Source organism: Heterodontus francisci, chromosome 2, assembly GCF_036365525.1.
Source record: "Heterodontus francisci isolate sHetFra1 chromosome 2, sHetFra1.hap1, whole genome shotgun sequence".
In the NCBI taxonomy this organism is placed as follows: Eukaryota; Metazoa; Chordata; class Chondrichthyes; order Heterodontiformes; family Heterodontidae; genus Heterodontus; species Heterodontus francisci.
In genome coordinates, this window is record NC_090372.1 from 77,025,116 (window position 1) to 77,048,294 (window position 23,179).

Sequence of the window (23,179 nt, forward strand, 5' to 3'; positions counted from 1 at the left end):
ATAAGCTTTCTTTTTCTGCTTTATCTTGCCCGATGTGCTTCTAGATAACCAGGGGGCTCTAAATTTGGCAGTACCACCCTTTTTCTTTGTGGGGACATATCTACACTGTGCCTGTACAATCTCACTTTTGAATGCCTCCCATTGGTTTGCCACTGATTTTCCTTCAAGTACCTGTATCCAGATCACCTCTCAGCTTCGTAAAATTTGTCTTCCCCCAAATTAGAACCTTTACTTCTGTTCTATCTTTGTCCTTTTCCATAATAATGCTAAATCTAACTGTATTTATGGTCACTCACTGCTACTTCATCCATTTGCCCAGCTTCATTTCCTAAGACTAATTCTAGAATCTAGTTGTGACCTAACTAATGTTTTATATAGTTCCAGCATAAGCTCCCTGCTCTTATATTCTATACCTTGGCTAATAAATAAAAGGATTCCATATGCCTTCTTAACCACCTTATCGACCTGTTCTGCTACCTTCAGGGATCTATGGACATTCACTCCAAGGTCCCTCACTTCCTCTACACATCTCAGTGTTCTCAGTATTTTGATGGAGTAAATATAGAGAAACTGTTTCCAGTAACAGAACGGTCAGTAACCAACTGACATAGATTTAAGGTAACTGGCAAATGAACCAGAGGCATGTTGCTGTGATCTGGAATCTACTGCCTGAGAGGGTGGTGGAAGCGAATTGAGTCAGAACTTTAAAAAGGGAATTGGAGAAAATACTTGAATTTGATAAGTGCCTGCTCCAAGCACTGTTCCCTAGTTATAACTCCATCCCTCTCCCTGGCGACTGTCTTGAGATTAAGCCAGTCTGTTCACAACCTTGGTGTCACATTTGACCCCATGATGGGCTTCCAACCTCACATTTGCGCCATCAGTAAGTCTGCCTATTTCAACCTCCATAACATTGAGAACATACTTAAGAATAAAACATAAAAATGATCTTTACAAGTCTTTAGTTGTTTCTGTATGTGTGTTTTTTGTTGTGACTATCAAGTCATCGATTATTTTTTCCCCATTACTTTACTTTAGAGATACAGCACTGAAACAGGCCCTTCGGCCCACCGAGTCTGTGCTGACCATCAACCACCCATTTATACTAATCCTACACTAATCCCATATTCCTACCAAACATCCCCACCTGTCCCTATATTTCCCTACCACCTACCTATACTAGTGACAATTTATAATGGCCAATTTACCTACCAACCTGCAAGTCTTTTGGCTTGTGGGAGGAAACCGGAGCACCCGGAGAAAACCCACGCAGACACAGGGAGAACTTGCAAACTCCACACAGGCAGTACCCAGAATTGAACCCGGGTCCCTGGAGCTGTGAGGCTGCAGTGCTAACCACTGCGCCACTGTGCCGCCCAAGCATTAGTTTAATGCTTGTGTTTTATTTTTCCTAAGTGAACTTCTTTTCCTTTTGTCTCTTATCATTATTCACCAATCTTTTTACACAAAAAATTCCCAATTTCAATTTTCTCCCCAATCAGATTCCAGCAAAAAATATTGTTGAGTTACCCCTGACATAATAGTTTTTACCCGACCCCATTACATATGCCCTTTAAATGAAATTTGCTATGTAATAATTGCATAAATAATTCAGATAAACTTGCATTCAATTACTCTTCACTCCTCTTCCACAAAAGCACATCATGCCCCCTTCAGACTTCTGAACATTCTGGACCTTCCCAATGAAAGAGAGGAACAGGAATGAAGAAAGGAGAAACCATTTTGCTTGCATACCAATACCAGTGTCCTTATGAAAGGGGAAAGAAATACAGGAATATGGGAAGAAAGCAGAACAGTGGCATTAGTTTAGGATTGCTTTAGCAAAGAGTCAGTAAAGACGTCTTCTGTTCTGTCATAGTTTATGGTTCTGAGAGACAATGAAAAATTTTGGTGGAGGTCAGCCTGATAAAAATCAAAAAGTTGAGGCCCGGTCTAAAAATATTTGACAATTACTGATATAGAACATGATCGCGACAAGTGATTCCATCCTTGCTGAAAAACTACCAATAATTTTATTCCAAGATTCCCTGAGAAAAAAGGTTCTGTGCATGCTAGCAGGGGAAAGAGCGTTTCCTCGTTTGTTTTTAATTTGAATGCACTCACTTTGCACAGCTGATGAGTGAAAGATGGAAAGAGAGGGAGAGCAGCAGAACATTAATTACAGACAGATACTGAAGGGATGAAGAGACACAAGATATTTGCGGGGAGACTGTAACAGTCAGGGTACCTGGAAATGTGGTAAAACAGAGGTCTTGCTGAATTTAAAATAGAAGGAGGGAGAGAAAATGTAGAAACAACAGGTAGCATGCAGAAATCAGCGAGAAAATACAGTACTCATTTTTGTCATTTGATTATAATATTAAAAGCAAAAAATTAAAGAAGAAAATGCTGGAAATACCCAACAAAGCTGTCAACATATGTAAAGTGAAAAAATGGGTGCAAAATTGGTCTCGGTAGCAGCTGTAGTTTGGGCGCTATTGGTGTCATTCCAGAAACAAAATGGCATCCACTGTGCACACACACAGCTACCATGAATTGTGCTGGATGCCATCTTGGTGAAGGCTTTAGCAGGCATGCAGCTGACATCTACCAGAAGTATGCAGATCAGGCAGATCATGATGCCACGCTGACATTTTGGAGCTGCATGTTGCACCCAATGCTTTCTCATAAGCTTGTACAGCTGAACACGCATTAAGCAGCATGAAGGGCACCCCCACATCATCGCTTTTTAAAGGGATCATCAACTACTTACAGGTTATTTGCTGGTTGATTTCTTCTAGCTATTACTACAATTCTGTAAGTGGTTGTTTCAAACATACGAATTAGGAACAGGAGTAGGCCACTCGGCCCCTCGAACCTGCTCCCACCATTCCATAAGATCATGGCTGATTTGCTTGTAACCTCGACTCCACATTCCCACCTACCCTGATAACCTTTCACCCCCTTGCTTATCAAGAATCTATCTACCTCTGCCTTAAAAATATTTAAAGACTCTGCTTCCACCGCCTTTTCAGGAAGAGAGTTCCAAAGACTCATGCCCCTCTGAGAGAAAACAAATCTCCTCACCTCTGTCTTAAATGGACAACCCCTTATTTTTAAATAATGGTCCCTAGTTCTAGATTCTCCCACAAGGGGAAACATCCTTTCCACATCCATTCTGTCAAGACCCCTCAGGATCTTATATGTTTCAATCAAGTCGCTTCTTACTCTCCTAAACTCCAGCAGATCCAAGCCTAGCCTGACCAACCTTTCCTCATAAGACAACCTGCCCATTCCAGGTATTAGTCGAGTAAAGCTTCTCTGAACTGTATTTACATCCTTCCTTAAATAGACCAATACTGTATACAGTACTCCAGATGTGGTCTCACCAATGCCCTGTATAACTGAAGCATTACCTCCCTACTTTTGTATTCAATTCCCCTCGCAATAAACGATAACATTCCATGAACTTTCCTAATTACTTGCTGAACCTGCATACTAACCTTTTGGAATTCATGCACTAGGATACCTAGATCCCTCTGCATCTCAGAGCTCTGCAATCTCTCACCATTTAGCTAATATGCTTCTTTTTTTTACTTCCTGCCAAAATGGACAATTTCATATTTTCCCACATTATACTCCACTTGCCAGACCTTTGCCCACTCACTTAACCAATCTATATCCCTTTGTAGCCTCCTTATGTCCTTTTCACAACTTACTTTCCTACCTATCTTTGTGTCATCAGCAAATTTAGCAACTATACCTTTGGTCCCGTCATCCAAGTAATTTATATAAATTGTAAAAAGTTGCTTTCAATAGTTGTTTAAAGTTGCAAAATTCTACAGGGTTGGTGTGGCAGGTGTTGAAGGACATTTTGCTGATTTCAAGGAGTGGACTGTTGGCGAATTGGGAATTGAGATTGTGGTTACGGGTATCTCGCTCAAAATAGTTCTTCATGGACAGTCTGGGCAGAAAGGGGTTGTCTAGTTTACTGTCTCCCTTTCTCTTCCATCACCAGCAATGGCTGTTCCAGAAATGGCCAGAAATGGGGGATATGATGTGTCGGTGCGCCACTCCCCCTCTAGCTAGCTTCTGCTTCCTCTGATTGTGTACCACCTTGTCCTGCAGGAGAGAAGGAAGTGGGTCAGAGTGTCGTGGCACCTGTTTGGGTAATTATGCCCTCATGGTTAAATAGCTGGTAGTGTGTGCGACCTGTGAGATGTGGGTGTGAGGCTTGCAGCAATGCTAAATGTGTGAGGATGTGGTGGAGCACCTGAGTGTTAGGTATGAGGCCTGATTGATAGAGATTGTCGATAGGTGCATGATGGGTGTGCGGTGAATTGAGAAGTTTCTGAGGCTAGTGCTGCAGTTGGTATGATATGGCATTAAAAAGTACATTTACTGACCTTGAGGCCATTGAACTTCTTGCAGCACTACATCCAGGTCCTTGGGGATAGACTCTTGGCATTGACCTCACTGGCTCTCTGCTCCCACTGCCTTCTCGTCGTATGCCTGGTGGGATTCCTGGCCTCCGCAATACAGAACATCTCTCCTATTTTCCACCTCCTTTCCCAAGGCCTGCAGTTCAGTGTCTGCAAACCTTGGAGCTCACTGTCTGCGATGTTGTCCCATTCTTCACTGTTTCCCAGGTCAGATTCACTTCCTACATGATTCCCAGTTCCAGCCACAGAGCATTTTCCCTTTAAGAGGCACAAGCTAGCTTTAAGCATTGCTATCTGTCTTTAAGTGGTGCCAGGAAGTTATGATTTTGGGCCCGAGGCAGAATTTAATGTGGCCATGATATGGAGAATCGAGTTGGAACCGTCTGCCCATTTTCAAGGGCTATCCAATTTAATGTTTCAAGTCTGTGCTCTTCAGCAGAACTGATCCACCTCCCCAGTCTTGAGTGATGCATTATAATGAGGGCCGGTGGCACTGCACCTCCAAGTTTCCTGCTTTTATATTTGCAGTCTAGGTAAATTAGACTGAGAATTATAAGGTGCATGTCAACTAAAACAGATAGAACTGAGGAGTGTGTGTGCCTAAGGAATGTAAAGATTCTCAGTAGTGATTTCTGCAGCTGGATTTTTGGCAGCGATTTTTTTTTTTATTGGCACTTTGCCTACACAGACCTGGACTTGCTTCTTGCTGTTTCTAAGATTGTGAAGTCACCGGCGCTTCTTTCATGGGTTCCAGCTTCATGCCAATGCATTTGGTCACAGTTCCCTGTTGTAAGAATCAGATGATTCTTTGAAGTAAGTAATAAAATATATGTTGAGGTGAACCATACATGAAATAAAGGCAACCCCGTGAGACTCTTTGTACAACTATGTGTGATTATGCATTCACTTCCGAGGCTTCTACGTTGTGCTCCCCCTGCTCTTGGAGCTGATGTGGGAGCAGCCTGCTGGCCTTCCTGCTCTGGTGCATTAGATACCTGTGGCAGACAACCTCTGGTTTGCGGGGCCCTTGAGGGGCCTAGCAAAGGCTGGGCCATGTGCATCTGTGAAGGGGCACTCTCTGTCGTTGGTGCTGGAGGCAGCATTTATGTCACGGTCAGAGGGGCTGAGGGGCTGCTGTCAAAGCCTGAAGCGCCTTGAACAGAGCCCCCCATTGCCTTCAGCCATCCGTTCCTCGATCCTTTCATGGCCCACCACTTACCAGGAAAGGACTGCCACTGGCAAAGTGTCCATGTGTTTCTGAGCCATCAAGCCAATCCAGCGCTCAACACTGCTCACGGTTGACGCCATTCTGTGGAGGCAGGTGCCCGCCTGTTGCATCCACTGCCTGCTGCATGTGGCTCTCCATGAGGGTCCCCACTCCCTCAATGGAGGAGGCCTTGCGCTTCTAAGCCGGAGACATGACCCCACCCATGGCATGGATGAACTCCTCCATTATGCACACATGAGATCTGACAGATGTCCACCTATTTCCTGCTGCTGCTCTATAAGCACTCGCTTCGCTGATGATCTTTGAGGCCCAGCATCTGTGTGGAGCTGGGCTTTGCTAGGGTTGCCCTCACTCCTCCAATGGGTACTGGCTGCAACTGTTGCTGCCTCCATTGCCTACTCCTGCATATGTATGCCATGTTCACTAGCTGGTGACACCCATTCTGACCGCACATCATGCCCTACTGATGTGAGAGTATCTGTGCTGGTGGAGGGTGTGCTGGACTGATGTGATGGTGCATTCTCAGATGGTGCTTCCTCCTCTGAGGTTTCTGCTGGCTCCGATGCTCTCTGTTGGGCCTCCTCTGCCACTTGCCCTACAAGAAAGACAAGAGTGCAGTTAACAACATCCCTACATGCCCCCTTGGTCCTGCCTGTACATGCTCTTGTACTTCATATGGTAATCATGGATCACTGAGGCGGCACTGAAAAGGGAACTGAGAAGGATTCATATCCACAGTCATTGCATCTCTCACTCTCTCTGGGCTCTACACCCACCTCGCCCTCTGCGACAGCCTGGCCTGCTACCACCCTGCCAATCTCCATTATCTCCTCCTCCATCTATGTTATCATTACAAGGAAGGGCACACCACCACCCGTCCACCTCCACTCTCTTGCATTATGTGCTCTCTTCTCCTGCAACAACACCAAGATATACTGTTAAACTACACTGCTGCCTTTGCAATGTTCATAAGGCTTCGCCACTTTCAATAGCCATCATTGTGGCACTGGGAAGCTTGCTGCTTGGCACTTGATTGAGCACTAATGATTGGACATGGTGCTCTGTATGATGCTATCCTCTGTTTGATGCAAACATTGGCCCTTGTTGAGTTCCTGTGTTTGGGTCGTTCACATTGCTGAATATGACATGGCAGCCATATTATACATGCATGCCACTCACCTTGCCAGCCCTCACCGGGTATTGAAAGACTCTGGCCCTGCACCCATATTCATGCCACAAACTTGCAGCTGCCCACTTCGTCAGCCACCTCCAGCCAGCCCTTCTCTTTGAAGCTGACTGGCCTTCTCTTCCTGTCCTCTGGGAATAATTCCTCTCTCTTTTCCCACCACAGCTACAGGAGCACCTCCAGGGAGGCATCATTGAAGCGTGGAGCCACCCCTCCTCACACTCCAGCCATCCCTACACACACAGCATTCTGCTGCATCCCTTCTTCAGCCTTCTCTGTGTGCTGCCATTATGAAGGTTGAAGACCGGCCTTTAAAAATGGCACCCTCAAGCTCACTGCTGGCCCTAACTCCTGCCAACCAACATTATTGGTTGGCTCCCCCGCAGGCCTGCTGTTAATTGGTCACATTGCGCAAGATGCCTACAGAAGACCTGCCATCCGTGCATGCAGGTGCATGACCCAGAAATGACTCCAGCATCGGGATCTCGAGCTAGTCGGCAAATCAGCCCTATGTTTCTAGTTAGTTTACTCTCATATTCTCTTTTCTCTTTCTTTATCAGTTTCTTTTGTCATCCTTTACTGAATTTTAAAATCCTCCCAATCCTCAAGCTTGCTAATCTTTTTGGCAACATTATAAGCCTCTTGCTTTAATCTAATTCTTTTTTGAACTTCTCTTGTTAGCCACAATTTGACCACTCTTCCTGTGGGTTTTTTATTCCTTAAGGGAATGTATAATCATTGCAAATGTTTGCCATTGCCTATCTACCGTCATATCTTTAAATCTAGTTTCCCACTCTAACATAACCAGTTCGCCCCTCATACCTATGCAGTTTGCTTTGTTTAGACTTAAGACCTCAGTTTCAAATTTAAATCACTGAATATAAAATTCTATCATATCATTTCTCTACCCCAGAGGCTCCTTTACTACAGGGTTATTAATTAACCCTATCTCATTGCACAAAACTCGATCTAAAGTAGCCTGTTCCCTGGTTGCTTCCTTGACATACTGATCTCAAAGATTTTCTTGAATGCATTGATGAACTTGTCTAATACTGCAAATTTGGCTTACCCTGTCTATATGATGATTAAATTCCTCATGATTACTGAATTATCCTTGGTACACGTACCTCGAATTTCCTGATTTATACTCTGTTCAATACTACAATTGCTTGTAGTAAAACAACTCCCACCATTGTTTTCTGCCCCTCTTTTGTTTCTTAGCTCCACCTGAACTGAAGTGGAAAGGCGAGAATGGATATGAGAAAGGTGGTTAAAGAGGAAGCCACATGATAGTCATGATCATACTGTTGGCAGAATATGGATATTTGCCAAAGTGGTCACCTAGTTTGCCTTTGGTCCACCCAATTTAGGCGAGACCCTACTATAGCTGTGAATACAATATACTAGTTTGGAGGAAGTACTCATAAATTGCTGTCTCATGTAGAAGATGTCTTTCAGGCCATAATATTAGATAAAACTGTGTTGCAGAAACACTGCAGCACAGTGGCGCAGTGGTTAGCACCGCAGCCTCATAGCTCCAGCGACCCGGGTTCAATTCTGGGTACTGCCTGTGTGGAGTTTGCAAGTTCTCCCTGTGTCTGCGTGGGTTTTCTCCGGGTGCTCCGGTTTCTTCCCACAAGCCAAAAGACTTGCAGGTTGGTAGGTAAGTTGGCCATTATAAATTGCCCCTAGTATAGGTAGGTGGTAGGGAAATATAGGGAGAGATGGGGATGTGGTAGGAATATGGGATTAGTATAGGATTAGTATAAATGGGTGGTTGATGGTCGGCACAGACTCGGTGGGCCGAAGGGCCTGTTTCAGTGCTGTATCTCTAAACTAAACTAAACATTTCTTCTTTCATTTCAATTAATAAAATTAATATTTTATAAGGATTGAAATGGAAAATATTGGACCACTTTTTGGTTGTTTTCTGATGAAAATTGAAATATAAGCATTTTGAAAATCTCAACAGAGTTGCAACCAAGGAAACAGGGAGAGAAGAAAGAGACAGAGTTGGATGGTCTTGCAGAGGAGAGACAGGACTCTATCGAGGAGGGAGAATAAAGGGTCAGAAAGAGGAAGAGTGACTCTCTTGAGAGAGTAGAGGAACAGATGCATTTAAAGACAGAAACAAAGATTTATGTTTATTTAGCTCATTTCACAATCTCAGGATTCACAAAGCGCTTTACAGCCAGTGAAGTACATTTGAAGTATAATCTACTGTAATCTAATGTAGGAAACACTGCAGCCAATTTGTGCAAGCAAGCTGCCAAAAACAGCAATATGATAATGATCAGATAATCTGATTTTAGGTGTTGCTTGAGGGATAGATATTGGCGACCACCATTTCTCTCGACTCCTCCACTGCTGCTGAATTATCAGACTGCTTATCCAACATCCAGTATCGGATGAGCAGAACTTTCTCCCAATTAAATATTGGGAAGACTGAAGTCATTGTTTTCAGTCCCGGCTTCAAATTCCATTCCCTAGCTAACAACTCCATCCCTCTTCCTGGCAGCAGCCTGTTTGCAACCTTGGTGTCATATTTCACCACAAGATGAGCTTCCAACCTCATATTCATGCTATCACTAAGACCAGCTATTTTCACCTCTGTAATATCACCCAACTTCGCTCCTGTCTCAGCTCATCTGCTGCTGAAACCCTCATTCATGCCTTCATTACCTCTAGATTTGACTATTGCAATACACTCCTGGCTGGTCTCCCATTTCTACTCTCCGTAAACTTGAGGTAATCCAAAACTCTGCTGTTAGTGTCTTAACTCGCACCAAGTCCCATTCCCCAATCACCCTTGTGCTGACTGACCTACATTGGCTCCCAGTCAAGCAACATGTTGATTTTGAAATTCTCATCCTTGTTTTCAAATCACTCCATGGCCTCACCCCTTCCTATATCTGTAATCTCCTCCAGTCCCACAACCCTCCGAAATATCTGCGCTGCTCTAATTCTGGCTCTTGTGCATCCCTAATTTTATTTACTCCACCGCTGGTGGCCACACCTTCAGTTGCCTAGGCCCCAATCTCTGGAATACCTTCCCTACACCTCTCTGCCTCCCCACCTTGTTTTCCTCTTTTAAAACACTGCTTAAAATCTACCTCTTTGACCAAAATTTTGTTCATCTGACCTAATATCACCTTTTGTTGCTCAGTATCATACTTTGTTTTATAATGCTCCTGTAAAGGGCCTGGGGACATTTTATTAGGTTAAAGGTGCTATATAAATATAAGTTGTTGTTGTTGTTGTAGTACATTGGGAGAACTCCCCTACTTTTCTTCTCCCCTGATCTTTTACATCCACCTGAGAGGGCAGACAGGGCCTCAGTTTAACGTATCACCTGAAAGACAGCACCTGCCACAGTGCAACACTTCACAGTACTGCATTGAGTGCCAGTCTCAGTTTTGTGCTGTAGTCCTTGAAATGGGACTTTAACCCATAACCTCTGACTCAGAGGTGTATGTATTACGAGTGCACCACTGCTGAGAAGAGTATCACAGAATCACAGAATTGTTACCGCGCAGAAGGAGGCCATTTGGCCTTTCGTATCTACTCTCCGAATGGCACCAATTCCCCTGCCTTCTCCCTGGAACCCTGCACATTGTTCCTTTTCATATAACAGTCTAATTCCCTTTTGAATGTTTCAATTGAACCTGCCTCCACCACACTCAGGCAGTGCAATCCAGACCTTAACAGCTCACTGCGTGAAAAAGTTTTTCCTCATGTCACTTTTGATTTTTTTTACCAATTCTCGATCCTTTCATGAGTGGGAACAGTTTTGCTCGATCTACTCTGTCCAGACCCCTCATGATTTTGAATATCTCTATCAAATTAGCTCTCAGCCTTCTTTTCTCCAAGGAAAACAATCCTAACTTCTCCAGTCTGTCTTCATAACTGAAGTTCCACATCCCTGGAACCATTCTCGTGAATCTCTTGAGTACTTAAATGCAATGATCAGATCAGACTGCCATCCAATTTTATTTTTTAGAATTGAGAATGTCAATTCTAAACCCCAGGATTCTTGCAAACTATGGACACCAGTATGATGACATATACATAAATGATTCTTCCTCTATGCATCTACACCTCATGCAAAGCAATTTGGAAATCTTTCTGAATTTGTAGAGAAAATAGGGGATTTTGTTTTAAAGCAAAAGAACAGGGTCCCAACATTTACGGGGAGGTGGGAGAGTAAGGGTGAGGCCCAAAATGCCCAAAGGACTTGGCAAGGCCAGGGATGTGGCTGCCCTGATGATCTTAATGGCAGGAACCCATTCACATTTTGTAGGTTCATCTCTCACCTGGCAGCCAGCCAAATGGACAACCTGGCCAGGAGATGGAATGGAACACCAGTGTCAAGGGGGCAGCAGCCTAGGGGACGGCCCCCCAGCAATCATGAGATCAGAGACGCCCGTGGTCAGGATCAGGGCGAGGCCTGCGATCAGTGCTGGGGGGAGGTCAGCTATCAGGGCTGGGGCTGTGGTTGGCAATCAGCGCTGAGGGAGGAGGCCAAAGACTTCCTTGAGGGGCTGGCGGGATTACATTTCCTCAGGGTTGGTCCCACTGCAATGCTATAACTTCAGGAGACGTCCTGATGAAAGTGATTCGATCAATCAGAAACTAGGGTCTTAAATCTAAGCAAAGGAAACTGTGAAGGTATGAGGGGAAAATTGGCTATGGTGGATTGGGAAACTGCGTTAAAAGATATGATAGTAGACAGGCAATGGCTAACATTTATTCCTTTAGTGCACAAAACCCAACAAGGAAAGTGTTCCAACCGTGGCTAACGAAAGAAATCAAGGATTCTATTCGATCAAAGGAAAAGGCGTATAAAGTTGCCAAAAAAAGGGGATTGAGAGCATTTTAGAACTGTGCAAAGGAGGACCAAGAAAAGGATTAAGAAAGGGAAAATAGAATATGAGATTAAACTAGCGAGAAACATAAAAACGGACTGTAAAAGCTTCTTTGGTATGTAAAAAGGGAAAGATTAGCAAAAACAAATGTGGGCCCATTACAAGCGGAGTCAGGAGAATTTATAATGGGGAATAAGGAAATGGCAGAGTCTCTAAACAAATACTTCGTGTCTGTCTTCACAGAGGAAAATACTAAAAACCTCCCAGAAATAATGGAGAATCAAGGGACTAGTGTAACCGAGGAACTGCAAGATATTAATATTAGTAGATAAATAGTACCAGAGAAATTAATAGGACTTCGAGTAGATAAATCCCTGGACCTGAGGATCTACATCTCAGAGTGTTGAAAGAAGTGGCTGTAGAGATAGTAGATGCATTGCTGGCCATCTTTCAACATTTTATAGACTCTGGAATGGTTCCTACAATTGGAAAGCAGCAATTGTAACCCCACTATTTAAGAAAGGAGGGAGAGAGAAAACGGGGAACTTCAAACCTGTTAGTCTAACATCAGTCATATGGAAAATGCGAGAATCTAATAAAGGAGGTGATAACAGGACACTTAGAAAATAATGGTAGGATTGGGCAGAGTCAACATGGACTTATGAAAGAGAAGTCATGTTTAACAAACCTGTTGGAGTTTTTTGAGGATTAACTAGGAGGATAAGGGGGAACTGGCCAAGAGAGTGTGGGAAAATGGCGCACTGACACGGAACACAAAAGTCCGAGTGTATCAGGCCTGTGTCCTCAGTACCTTGCTCTACGGCAGCGAGGCCTGGACAACGTATGCCAGCCAAGAGCGACGTCTCAATTCATTCCATCTTCGCTGCCTTCGGAGAATACTTGGCATCAGGTGGCAGGACTATATCTCCAACACAGAAGTCCTTGAAGCGGCCAACATCCCCAGCTTATACACACTACTGAGTCAGCGGCGCTTGAGATGGCTTGGCCATGTGAGCCGCATGGAAGATGGCAGGATCCCCAAAGACACATTGTACAGCGAGCTCGCCACTGGTATCAGACCCACCGGCCGTCCATGTCTCCGTTATAAAGACGTCTGCAAACGCGACATGAAATCGTGTGACATTGATCACAAGTCGTGGGAGTCAGTTGCCAGCATTCGCCAGAGCTGGCGGGCAGCCATAAAGACAGGGCTAAATTGTGGCGAGTCGAAGAGACTTAGTAGTTGGCAGGAAAAAAGACAGAGGCGCAAGGGGAGAGCCAACTGTGCAACAGCCCCAACAAACAAATTTCTCTGCAGCACCTGTGGAAGAGCCTGTCACTCCAGAATTGGCCTTTATAGCCACTCCAGGCGCTGCTTCACAAACCACTGACCACCTCCAGGCGCGTATCCATTGTCTCTCGAGATAAGGAGGCCCAAAAGAAGGGGGAACTGGTAGATGTGGTATATTTAGATTTCAGAAAGCTTTTGATAAGGTCCCACACAAAAGGTTAGTAAACAAAATTAGAGCACATGGGATTGGGAGGAATATACTGGTATGGATTGAGAACTGGTTAATAGACAGAAAACCGAATAGGAATGAATAAGTCATTTTCAGGTTGGCAGGGTGTGACTAGTGGGATACCGCAAGGATCAGTGCTTGGGCCCAGCTTTTCACAATCTATATCAATGATTTGGATGTGGGAATTAAATGCAATATTTCCAAGTTTGCAGATGACACAAAACTAGGCGGAAGTGTGAGTTGTGAGGAGGATGCAAAGATGCTTTAAGGGGATTTGGAGAGGCTAAGCAAGTGGGCAGAAATTTGGAGATGGAATACAATGTGGAGAAATCTGAGGTTATCCACTTTGGGAGGAAAAACAGAAATACAGAGTATTTCATAAATGGTGAGTGGCTGGGAAGTGTTGAACTTCAAAGGGACTTGGATGTCCTTGTTCATGAGTCACTGAAAGCTGACATGCAGGTACAGCTAGCAAATAAGAAGGCAAATGGTATGATGGCCTTTATTGCAAGAGGATTTGAATACAGTAGTAAAGATGTCTTACTGCAATTATATAGAGCCTTGGTGAGACTGCACCTGGGGTATTGTGTGCAGTTTTGGTCTCCTTACCTAAGGAAGGATATACTGCCATAGAGAGTGCAACAAAGGTTCACCAAACTAATTCCTGGGGGGATGGCAGGTTTGTCCTGTGAGGAAAGATTAAATAGACTGGGCCTTTATTTTCTGGAGTTCTGAAGCATGAGGTGATCTCATTCAAAAATACAAAATTCTTACAGACCTCGACAGGGTTGCTGCAGGAAGGATGTTTCCCCTGGCTGTGGAGTTTAGAACAAGGGAACACAATCTCAGAATAAGAGATAGGCCATTTAAGACTGAGATGAGGAGGAATTTCTTCATTCAGAGGGTGGTGAATCTTTGGAATTCTCTGCCCTCGAGGGCTGTGGAGGCTGAGTTGTTGAGTATGTTCAAGACTGAGATCGATAAATTTCTACTTATTAAAAACGTTAAGGGATGTGGGGATAGTGTAGGAAAATGGTGTTAAAGTAGATCAGCCATGATCTCATTAAATGGCGGAGCAGGCTCGAAGGGCTGAATGGCTTATTCCTGTTCCTATTTCTTATGTTATTATGTTCTTATGTTCAACCCCTCTCTCTTTCACGCACACATATAGATAAATATATGTCGGTGGTTCTTTATAACCCTACATGTTTTCCATCTCTTTTTATTCATTCAGGGGATGTGGGCATCGCTGGCTAGGACAGCATTTATTGCCCATCCCTAATTGCGCTTGAGAAGGTGGTGGTGAGCTGCCTTCTTGAACCGCTGCAACCCATGTGGGGTAGGTACACCCACAGTGCTGTTAGAAAGGGAGTTCCAGGATTTTGACCCAGCGACAGTGAAGGAACGGCGATATAGTTCTAAGTCAGGATGGTGTGTGGCTTGGAGGGGAACTTGAAGGTGGTGGTGTTCCCATGCATCTGCTGCCCTTGTACTTCAAGGTGCTGTCGAAGGAGCCTTGGTGCATTGCTGCAGTGCATCTTGTAGATGGTACACATTGCTGCCATTGTGTGTCGATGGTGAAGGGAGCCAACGTTGAACATGGTGGATGGAGTGTCAATCAAGTGGGCTGCTTTGTCCTGCATGGTGTCGAGCTTCCTGGATGTTGTTGGAGCTGCACTCATCCAGGCATATGGAGAGTATTCCATCACACTCCTGACTTCTGCCTTGTAGATGGTGGACAGGCTATATTTTTTTATATCTGTAGTTCATTGTATATCAATAAGGTTGAAAGTTTCTCTGTATCTCTCTTTGTATATTGTCTCTGTCCCCTATGTATCTATACCTCTCACTCTAAGATGTGCCTGTGAGTCTACCTTGCATTATCTCCCTTTTTCTTTTTGCTCATGTCTGATTTTTCCTGTCTCTCTCTCTCTCTCATTGGGCTGAACTTTAACCTAAAAAAATTGGCGGGTCTGGGTCAGGTAGAGAGTTAAAGTCTCAAAAATCTGTTTACTAACTAAATCCGCCCCTAACCCACCTACTTTAACTGAGATTGGAAGTTGAGCAGAGAACCAACCTGCTCCAAGGAGGTGAGATGCACTAAAAATATGATGAGTCTGTGAGCCTTATTTAAAATTTAACTCTGGTCGGCTAGGTTTCCCAAGCCAGCTTCATCGAGGCGAGCATTTGGTGGATTCTTTACACCTACACACTGGATTGAGGTGCCTGTGTGAAGCCTCTGCGATCGTGCATCAACCACTCCTCCCTCCCCTCCTAAGACCTTCCCCTGAGGCCTCCGATTCCACCAGGGGGCCCCGATTCCCTTCAGCCCCACCTCAACAACTCCCTGATCTCCCCACCATCACCGGGCTCCGATTCCCTCCCCACAACGAGGTATCCAATCACCACCCCCCTCCAATCGACCCCCTTACTCCACCCTCCGATCATACACCTCGTCCCCAATGGAACCCCCATGATCAAACACCCCATCCCCCAATCCCACCTCCGATTGATCCCCCCCTGCCTGATAATCCCCCCTCTGATTAAAGCCCCCTCTCCTTGATACCCCTTCACTCGAACTCTCATCTTCCACTAATTTTCCATCCCCCCCAGTCGATCCCCCTGCCACTTGTCCCCAGTCACCACCCCTCCCTGCAACCCCACCCACCCCCCACCCCCCAATTCCTGGCGCGGACTTACCTGTTGCTGCAGCCCTCACTGAGTGGCTCCCTTCCCGACTGGAACCCCAGCCTGTCAATCAGGCTGGTCTCCGGGTGGGGTTAACCAATCAGTAACTTCATTGACACACCGTGGAGTTAAAGGTCCACAGCGTGTTGGGAATCCCAATTTGTAGATTCCCCACAACTTTCTGCCCAACCTGCTTCCTGTGTGTCAAGTTCAGTAAAAATGCTGCCCATTGTGCCTACAATTTTCTGCCTTTAATTCTCTGTACAACTTTCTCTTTCCCTTCAGCCTACTCCCCACCCTGTCCTTGCTCTACCCTCAGCCTATCTCTCTGCCCCATCAAAGTTCCTCTTTGTGGGTATTACCCCTGCACTCACTGGCTGTTCTTTGTTGCTGGGAAACCTGCTTTTCACCTTTTAAATTGTTCATCGTAATTACCTCAATTAAGTGAAAATTACTCAGCACACGTATTATATGCACTATAAACACTTTAAAAATTGAACAGTATGTTTTCCTACTGGCAAAGAACTGACAGTGAGCCCAGGGAGTGGCCATGATCACAGCCATGCAGTCTTATTATGGTAGGTGTTTTCAAGTCTGAGCCAATAATCTGGCAAAGATCAGCTAGAGGGCTTCCAAAATCTGAAGTCAGGGCACACCCCATGGGAGAGGGTGGGAATTCACTCCTATCCTACTGCTTCACAGTGGTTTAAGCTGTGGGAGGTGTTCCTGCACAGAAGAGGCAAATCACTGGAGGAGGAGTCAACCAGAGTTAGAAATGCGAACATACGAACAAGGAGCAAGCGAAGGCCACTCGGCCCCTCAAGCCTGCTCCGCCATTCAATAAGATCATGGCTGATCTGATTGTAATCTCGACTCCACATTCCCGCCTCCCCCGATAACCTTTCACCCCCTTGCTTATCAAGAATCTATCTACCTCTGCCTTAAAAATATTTAAAGACTCTGCTTCCACCGCCTTTTGAGGAAGAAAGTTCCAAAGACTCATGACCCTCTGAGAGAAAAAATTTCTCCTCATCTCTGTCTTAAATGGGTGACCATTTATTTTTAAATAGTGACCCCCTAGTTCTAGATTCTTCCACAAGGAAAATCATCCTTTCTACATCCACACTGTCAAGACCCCTCAGGATCGTATATGCTTCAATCAATGGTGTTCAAGGGACCACTGTATGAACGGATTGGACAGGAATCCAAAAAGTGAGTTATTCATTCCAAATGTGGAGAGTTGGTAACTTTGTTATGATCACAGGTGGACTCTCACTTTCATGATCTCTGACTTGCTATTAAGAATGCTTTTCCACAATGAATTCAGTGCATGAGTTACCAGGGCTAGATTTTGCTTGTCTCCTAATGATTGACAAAGCCCTCTTTCAAAGCCACCAGCTGCTTTTGGCACAATGGAGAAAAAAAAAATGAGAATTTGTTTTTCTTCATCTGGGGTAGTGGAGAGTGGGAAGAGGATACAAAAATCTGTTTAGAAAATTTGATCTAAAATGGAAGTTGCATGGAAACAGCTCAGGCCACTCAGACATTGTAGCAGAACCAGTAATGCACCATTTAGAGGCAAAAAAAAAATCTAAGGTGGTTTAGAGGGTTTGATGTGGTATTAGGTCATACAGACCATTAAGTGTTTGGTTTGATCGTTGCTCAGTAGAGAATTAGCTGATCTCATGTTTAATAGGCTGCTCAATTTGGCCTCAGAGTACTGCTTCTGGGTTACAGAAAATATTAGGAATTAGTTTGGTTGCAATTATCCCTCAACACGGATGAATAGCCTGCTGATATTCACTGTCCAGCCTCCTACGTCAGGAACGACCTTTTGGGTGAAGTACCAGAAGGCCACATTCCCTTGTAGACCTTCTCCCCAAGAGTAATTGCTTGTGGGGAAGGACAAAGAAAATTTGGAGGACAAAAAGATCAAGCATTAAATATGAAACCTTAATGAAGGAAAATAAGTGCCTGTTTTTTCAAAGGAAAAATAATAACTGTAAATATTTTGCCAGTAGAATTCTAAGTGCAAATGAAGCATGCTGTGCATAAGCACTTTCAAAAAAATCAAATTTTTCTCCCCAATTTTCTTCCCTTCTTTAGATGTTGACTTCCTCATTGAGGTTCAGTTCCACTGGCAGTGGTCATTCTCTGGGTCTTCACCCAAGTAGCCATTATCCATGTATGAACCATGACAGCAAATTGCAGAAGGCTACTTGAATGTTGAGGGATTATGTCTGTGCCTATCACCTACTGTCCACGTTTGTGACCTTCTAGCAGTGTTGATTGAACAGTGATCAACAGTGGAAACCCTGCCCAAGTTTCCATTTCCAAGCACAGGGCCACTGGACCCAAATGTTCTTCCCTTACTGCTGCCCCAGCTGAGACCAGTTGACTCAGCACAAAACAGAGAATGATTCTGAGACCTTCCTGATCTATTGTGCTCAGAAATGGAGGTCACAATAGGTGCAGAAGTTTAAGAATCATCCTCTTGTAACAATAGAAATAATTTTCACAGGTTTTCCCGTTATCCAAACCTGATCAAATGTCAATAGACAGATGAGTGTGTTACAGCCAAGGTGAGGAGTGGGGGGGGGGGGGGGGGGTGGGGGGGGGTTGGTCACAGTTGCCCCTCTTGCCCTTCCTCTTATTTGACCGCAACAGGGCTGTGCTTACCACCAAAGTGAGTGTTTGACCTTTTACCAGTAATATGATCGTGAAAGAACCAATCGGATAGATTTTCTTGAGTTTAAACAAGAAAGAAGTAAGTTTATTATACTCAACAAGCTAACCCCGATCTAAAATAATAAAAAATATGCTATACATTCACGCACACATTCACATAAGGATCACACACACACAAATAGATTACAAAGTGGAAAGTAGGTTTTTTGGTTTCATTAAAGTCCAGAATAAATAAAATTTAAATATACAGTCTGAGATTGGATGATTCGGTGGTCTTCCGGCTGGAGCTGTATTCTTGAAGTCTTTGGTAGGTCAAAGTGCACTTTGAGGTTTGCTCAGGATTTTCTTGGCGGCAGAATTGTAGGTGGCTCTCTTCTCCTGGTCTCTGGCTATAGCAGTCTGCAGGCTTGAAAGGTCCACAGTTGCAGACAGTTTTCAAACTTGATGTTTTCTGGAGAGAGAGAAAGGTAGGCACACAACCTTCTCTGCTGCTGCACACTCAGTTACTGCTTGTCTCTTTGTGTGTAACAAACCTCCCTGTCTTTCAGAGATGGACAGACATTCACATGACTGTCTCAGGGTATTCTCTGGAACCTTCTAATGAGATAAAAGGTTCAGAATTGGCTCCACAGGCCCCAGGGTGCCTGTATTTACACTCGGAGGGGTTTGCAAAAGTCAATGTGTCAGAATTTCCTTGGCTGCCGTGCTAATGAAGCAATCCTAGGTAATTCAAATATTTAGAGCAAGCCATTGTTCTGGGTCCAGGACTTCTCAGACTCCTGGCTCCAGTTGGGCCTTGGAATGTGCAAAGGTGTTTCAGATGCAAATTGCAGTGGCTATCTTGGCTGCCAGTTTTTTTAAAAGTTAACTGTAGGATTTTCTCCATTAAGAGTATAATCTAAGCTTCTAACTGATGAAAGGTCACTGACCTGAAATGTTAACTTTGCTGCTGTCTCCATGGATGCTGCCAGACCTGCTGAGTATTTCCAGCACTTTTTGGTTTAATTAATATTTCTAATTTGGCATAGTGTTTTCTTGACAAGTGCTTTTAAGTTTTTTTTCTCAATTGCTCTGCTGGAAAAGGGAGCTCGAAGCTATTTTGTTTATACAATGAAAAACATCTTGTCAAAATGATCTCAAACTGTGTTTGAATAAAAACCTAAAAATAAACCATCTACCTGGTACATACCTGGAATGACGAGTAGTTATCTGACAGCCAATTCAGAGTTACAAACAGAATCTAAAAACAAGTGAACCAAATTTAAAAAAAAATCTAAATATGAAAATTGAGCTCTATTTTGTTTTTTGTCAGTACTAACATTTGCAATATCAATGGCTTTGGGTGTGGATTAGGTTGGTTTTGGCTGTGGTTGAATAACATGTTAACATTCATTGTCAAGGTTCACATATTTAAGATGATCACTTGGGTGAAGTACTGGCAGGTGAATGGTACATGTGTAAAGTTATATTTTCCTAATATGCTGTATAACTGTACCCCAACAAGAAGTCAACATTTTCAGGACAGTCAGAAAAAATTAGCAAGACAGGTAAAATTAGATCAGGATTAAACAAGCACAGCAGTAGAAGATAAAGTATAAGGAAATAGTGTACATTTATGAGGGAGTGAAAGAAAGAGGTATTTGCAAATAAGCAATGAAGTCAAGAATTCACCTTCTTTGATTTACACATGATTTCCAGTTTTAAAATCATTCAGCTTTACAAATTGTAAATTATTGGTATGTGGTGCTTGCTCAGTTCCCTCTGGTGTATTGGGAAGCTGCTGTTGTGTTGTGATATGTACCCTTGATTACGTGATGAATAAAAGGTACTTTTTATTTCTGTAATTTTAACGCTGTTTTTTTCTTGGGTGGCTGAGGTACCCGCATAACTCAGGTGGTAAGCTAATAAATTTATTTTGGTAGGACACCAATCCAATTTTGACAAACTACTAAATGGAAGAAACTGTTTTGGACTCGCTGCTCAGTAAACCTACTGGGTGGGAAGTAGAGATCGTATAAGTGTTAAAGTTTCCTTTGTGGTGCCATGAAGAGTAGGCGTGTGCCTCTAGAGCCCACAAATAATGTTTGTCCACTGCCGCCCGGGTTCTCCCCACCATCTCACCTGTGAAGCCTGCTCTAAACTACCCGCACCCATGCCTTATCTGACTGGCGGCCTGGCTGCCTTTGGACCATCCGATGTTTGCGGGCTCAAAGCTGATGATGTGCCTCTGGACACCTGTTTCTAGTGGGAAGCTGGCGTGCAGGATGCAAATGAGGCTGTTAAAATAGACTAGGTCTTCCCTGAAGCTCCTGGACTGGTGATCTGTGCGCCCTGCTGGCTTGCCACCTGTGAGTTAAAAATTCCCCCATTAACCCCAATATTTATGGGGTGATGCTGGGGAGGCCAAAAATGTCTGAAGAACCTGGCAAGGCCGGGGCGCGAAATAATTTTTTTGTTCCGTTTCCTGTCTGGCTGGCGGCCAAACTGACAGCCTGACCGGCAGCCGGAAGGTAAAACAAGCAGCGGGAGGCCATGTTCAGGACCCTTGGGGACGATCCCTGGCAATCAGCAGGGGGCGGGGGGCAGGGTGGTGGTGGATGATTGGCAATTGTGGCTTAGGGAGGTTGTGGAAGTTGGGATGGTTGGCGTTTGCAGAAGGGTGGAGAGAGAGGTCATTGGGCTGGAGGGAGAGAAAAGCCATTGAGGCTGGAATGGGGAGGTCAGTGATCACACCGGGGTGGAGTGGGGTATGGTAGGTGGGTGAAAGTGTTGCCGCGATTGAAGGGGCGAGGCTGAGGCTTCCTTAATGAACCAAGAGGAGGGCTTCTCCTCCTCGCCCACAAGGACTGCTTAGAAAGGTATTTACTTTGTAGAGCCAGAAGCTCCCGCCTCCTTTCCGCTGCTGGTTTTCCTGACTCCTGGGAAACCTATACAGCAGCAGTGAATTTTAAATTGGGCTCCCTGTTGCACTGTGGGAGTCTTATTTAAATATGTCAATTAAGCTTCCCGCCTCTCCACAGCAGGATATTCTGAAGCCATGATATCCATCGTCATAAAACGGGTGGTGGGTGCGTATGCAGTGTGTCAGGCACTCATTCCCCAAATTACAACTTTAACCCTCTCCCCCTGCCAATCATTTCCCACCCTTGATGGAGGAGTTAATATTGAGGCCATTGTGTTTTTGTTAAGGTGTTTTGTGTTTTTCACCTGTCATTCTGTTCGTTAAAATTGTTTTCTGATGTCCTTCATCTCTTTTTGTTCCCTCAGGCCTATCCCAGGGTCTCTATCTTCATTACTGCATCTCCACAACAGACACAGGCAACCCATGCCAGGGTCCATGCCTGGCAACCTCCCCAATTCCACAATGCCAGTATCTTCTGCAGTATTGATGCCTGTAAGTGTTCATGATTTTTCAGACCTTAATATTGTATTTACCACCATCTTATTATTTAAATGAAAATTCAGGCCCATCCAGCATGGCATATAATCATCTTGTTACAAATTTGAGTCTGCCAAGATACCTTCTCAGATTCAGTGGCATCAGTTGCTCCTGTTAGTGGTGTGAGAATTTTAACTTTTATGGGAGTTCATCTTCTTTGCCTTGTACAGTAGTGTAACCGAGTGGGTTAACAGTACTATCTCCTTATGATCGAAATTAGATGTTCATGTTTTTTGCATTGGTGCCTCTACAATCTCTCTGAAGGTACACTGAACAAACACTTGGTGAGACGAGGCTTGTTACAAATCCTTAAGCTGTTTTATTTACAGTTATTGAACATACCAAGTAACAGTTCAGATTCATTTAGTTCAATCAGTGTTGTTGTGTAATAATACAAAATAATGAACATGCTATATTTCGTGACATCAGTGGGTTGACTTACTTAACTCAAACAAGATAATTTCTAAATAATCTCTCCTGCATTTCAACGTTCTTGTTGCATGATAAGCTCACCCGACAAGAGTTCAAATGAGGCCTGACTTAAAAATGCCTCCTGCTCGATGAAAGTGATTACTTCAAAATTGACCTTGTGGGTCTTTTATTAATTATTGAATCCCTTGATTTGGACAATTCCATCTGGCATTCTGGACTTTTTAAATGCATTTTCAATAGCAGACATTGACCAAGGATGGATTTGCAAAATTACTGTACTTAACTGTTGAAAAGTAATTAGAGCCTTTTTTTCCAATTTTTGCCTGCTGACTTTTCTTAAAACCCATTTTTTGAACATGTAGCCCCTGAAATTCCCTGGAGCTTCTCGTGATTTCCTGTTGTAACTTTGGCCGAAGATTGGTGAAATCCCTTAAGAAACAGCTGAAAATGACATCCAGCTTAACATACGGACTAGATCAACAAAATGTAAAATACAAACAAAATATTTTTAAAACAGAAATGAAAAACTGCAACTGCTGGAAATCTTAAATAAAAACAAAATGCTGGAAACATACAGCAGATTAATTAGCATCTATGAAGAACAAAGACAGGCTTTTACATTTTGAATGATTATTCATCAGAAATTTTTAAAATGCTTTCATGACAAATAGCTTAGTAACTGAAACACTGG

At 43.9% G+C, this 23,179-nt stretch overlaps 1 protein-coding gene across 4 annotated transcripts in view; it reads left to right on the forward strand.

The window, feature by feature from the left end:
• Positions 1–23,179, forward strand: part of creb5b (cAMP responsive element binding protein 5b) — a 559,467-nt gene that overhangs the window by 349,414 nt on the left and 186,874 nt on the right. For all 4 annotated transcript variants that reach the window (XM_068059425.1, XM_068059416.1, XM_068059435.1 and 1 more), the window contains one exon: positions 21,885–22,011. In XM_068059425.1, the coding sequence (XP_067915526.1) occupies positions 21,885–22,011 (127 nt within the window). The remainder of the gene's footprint in view (positions 1–21,884; positions 22,012–23,179) is intronic.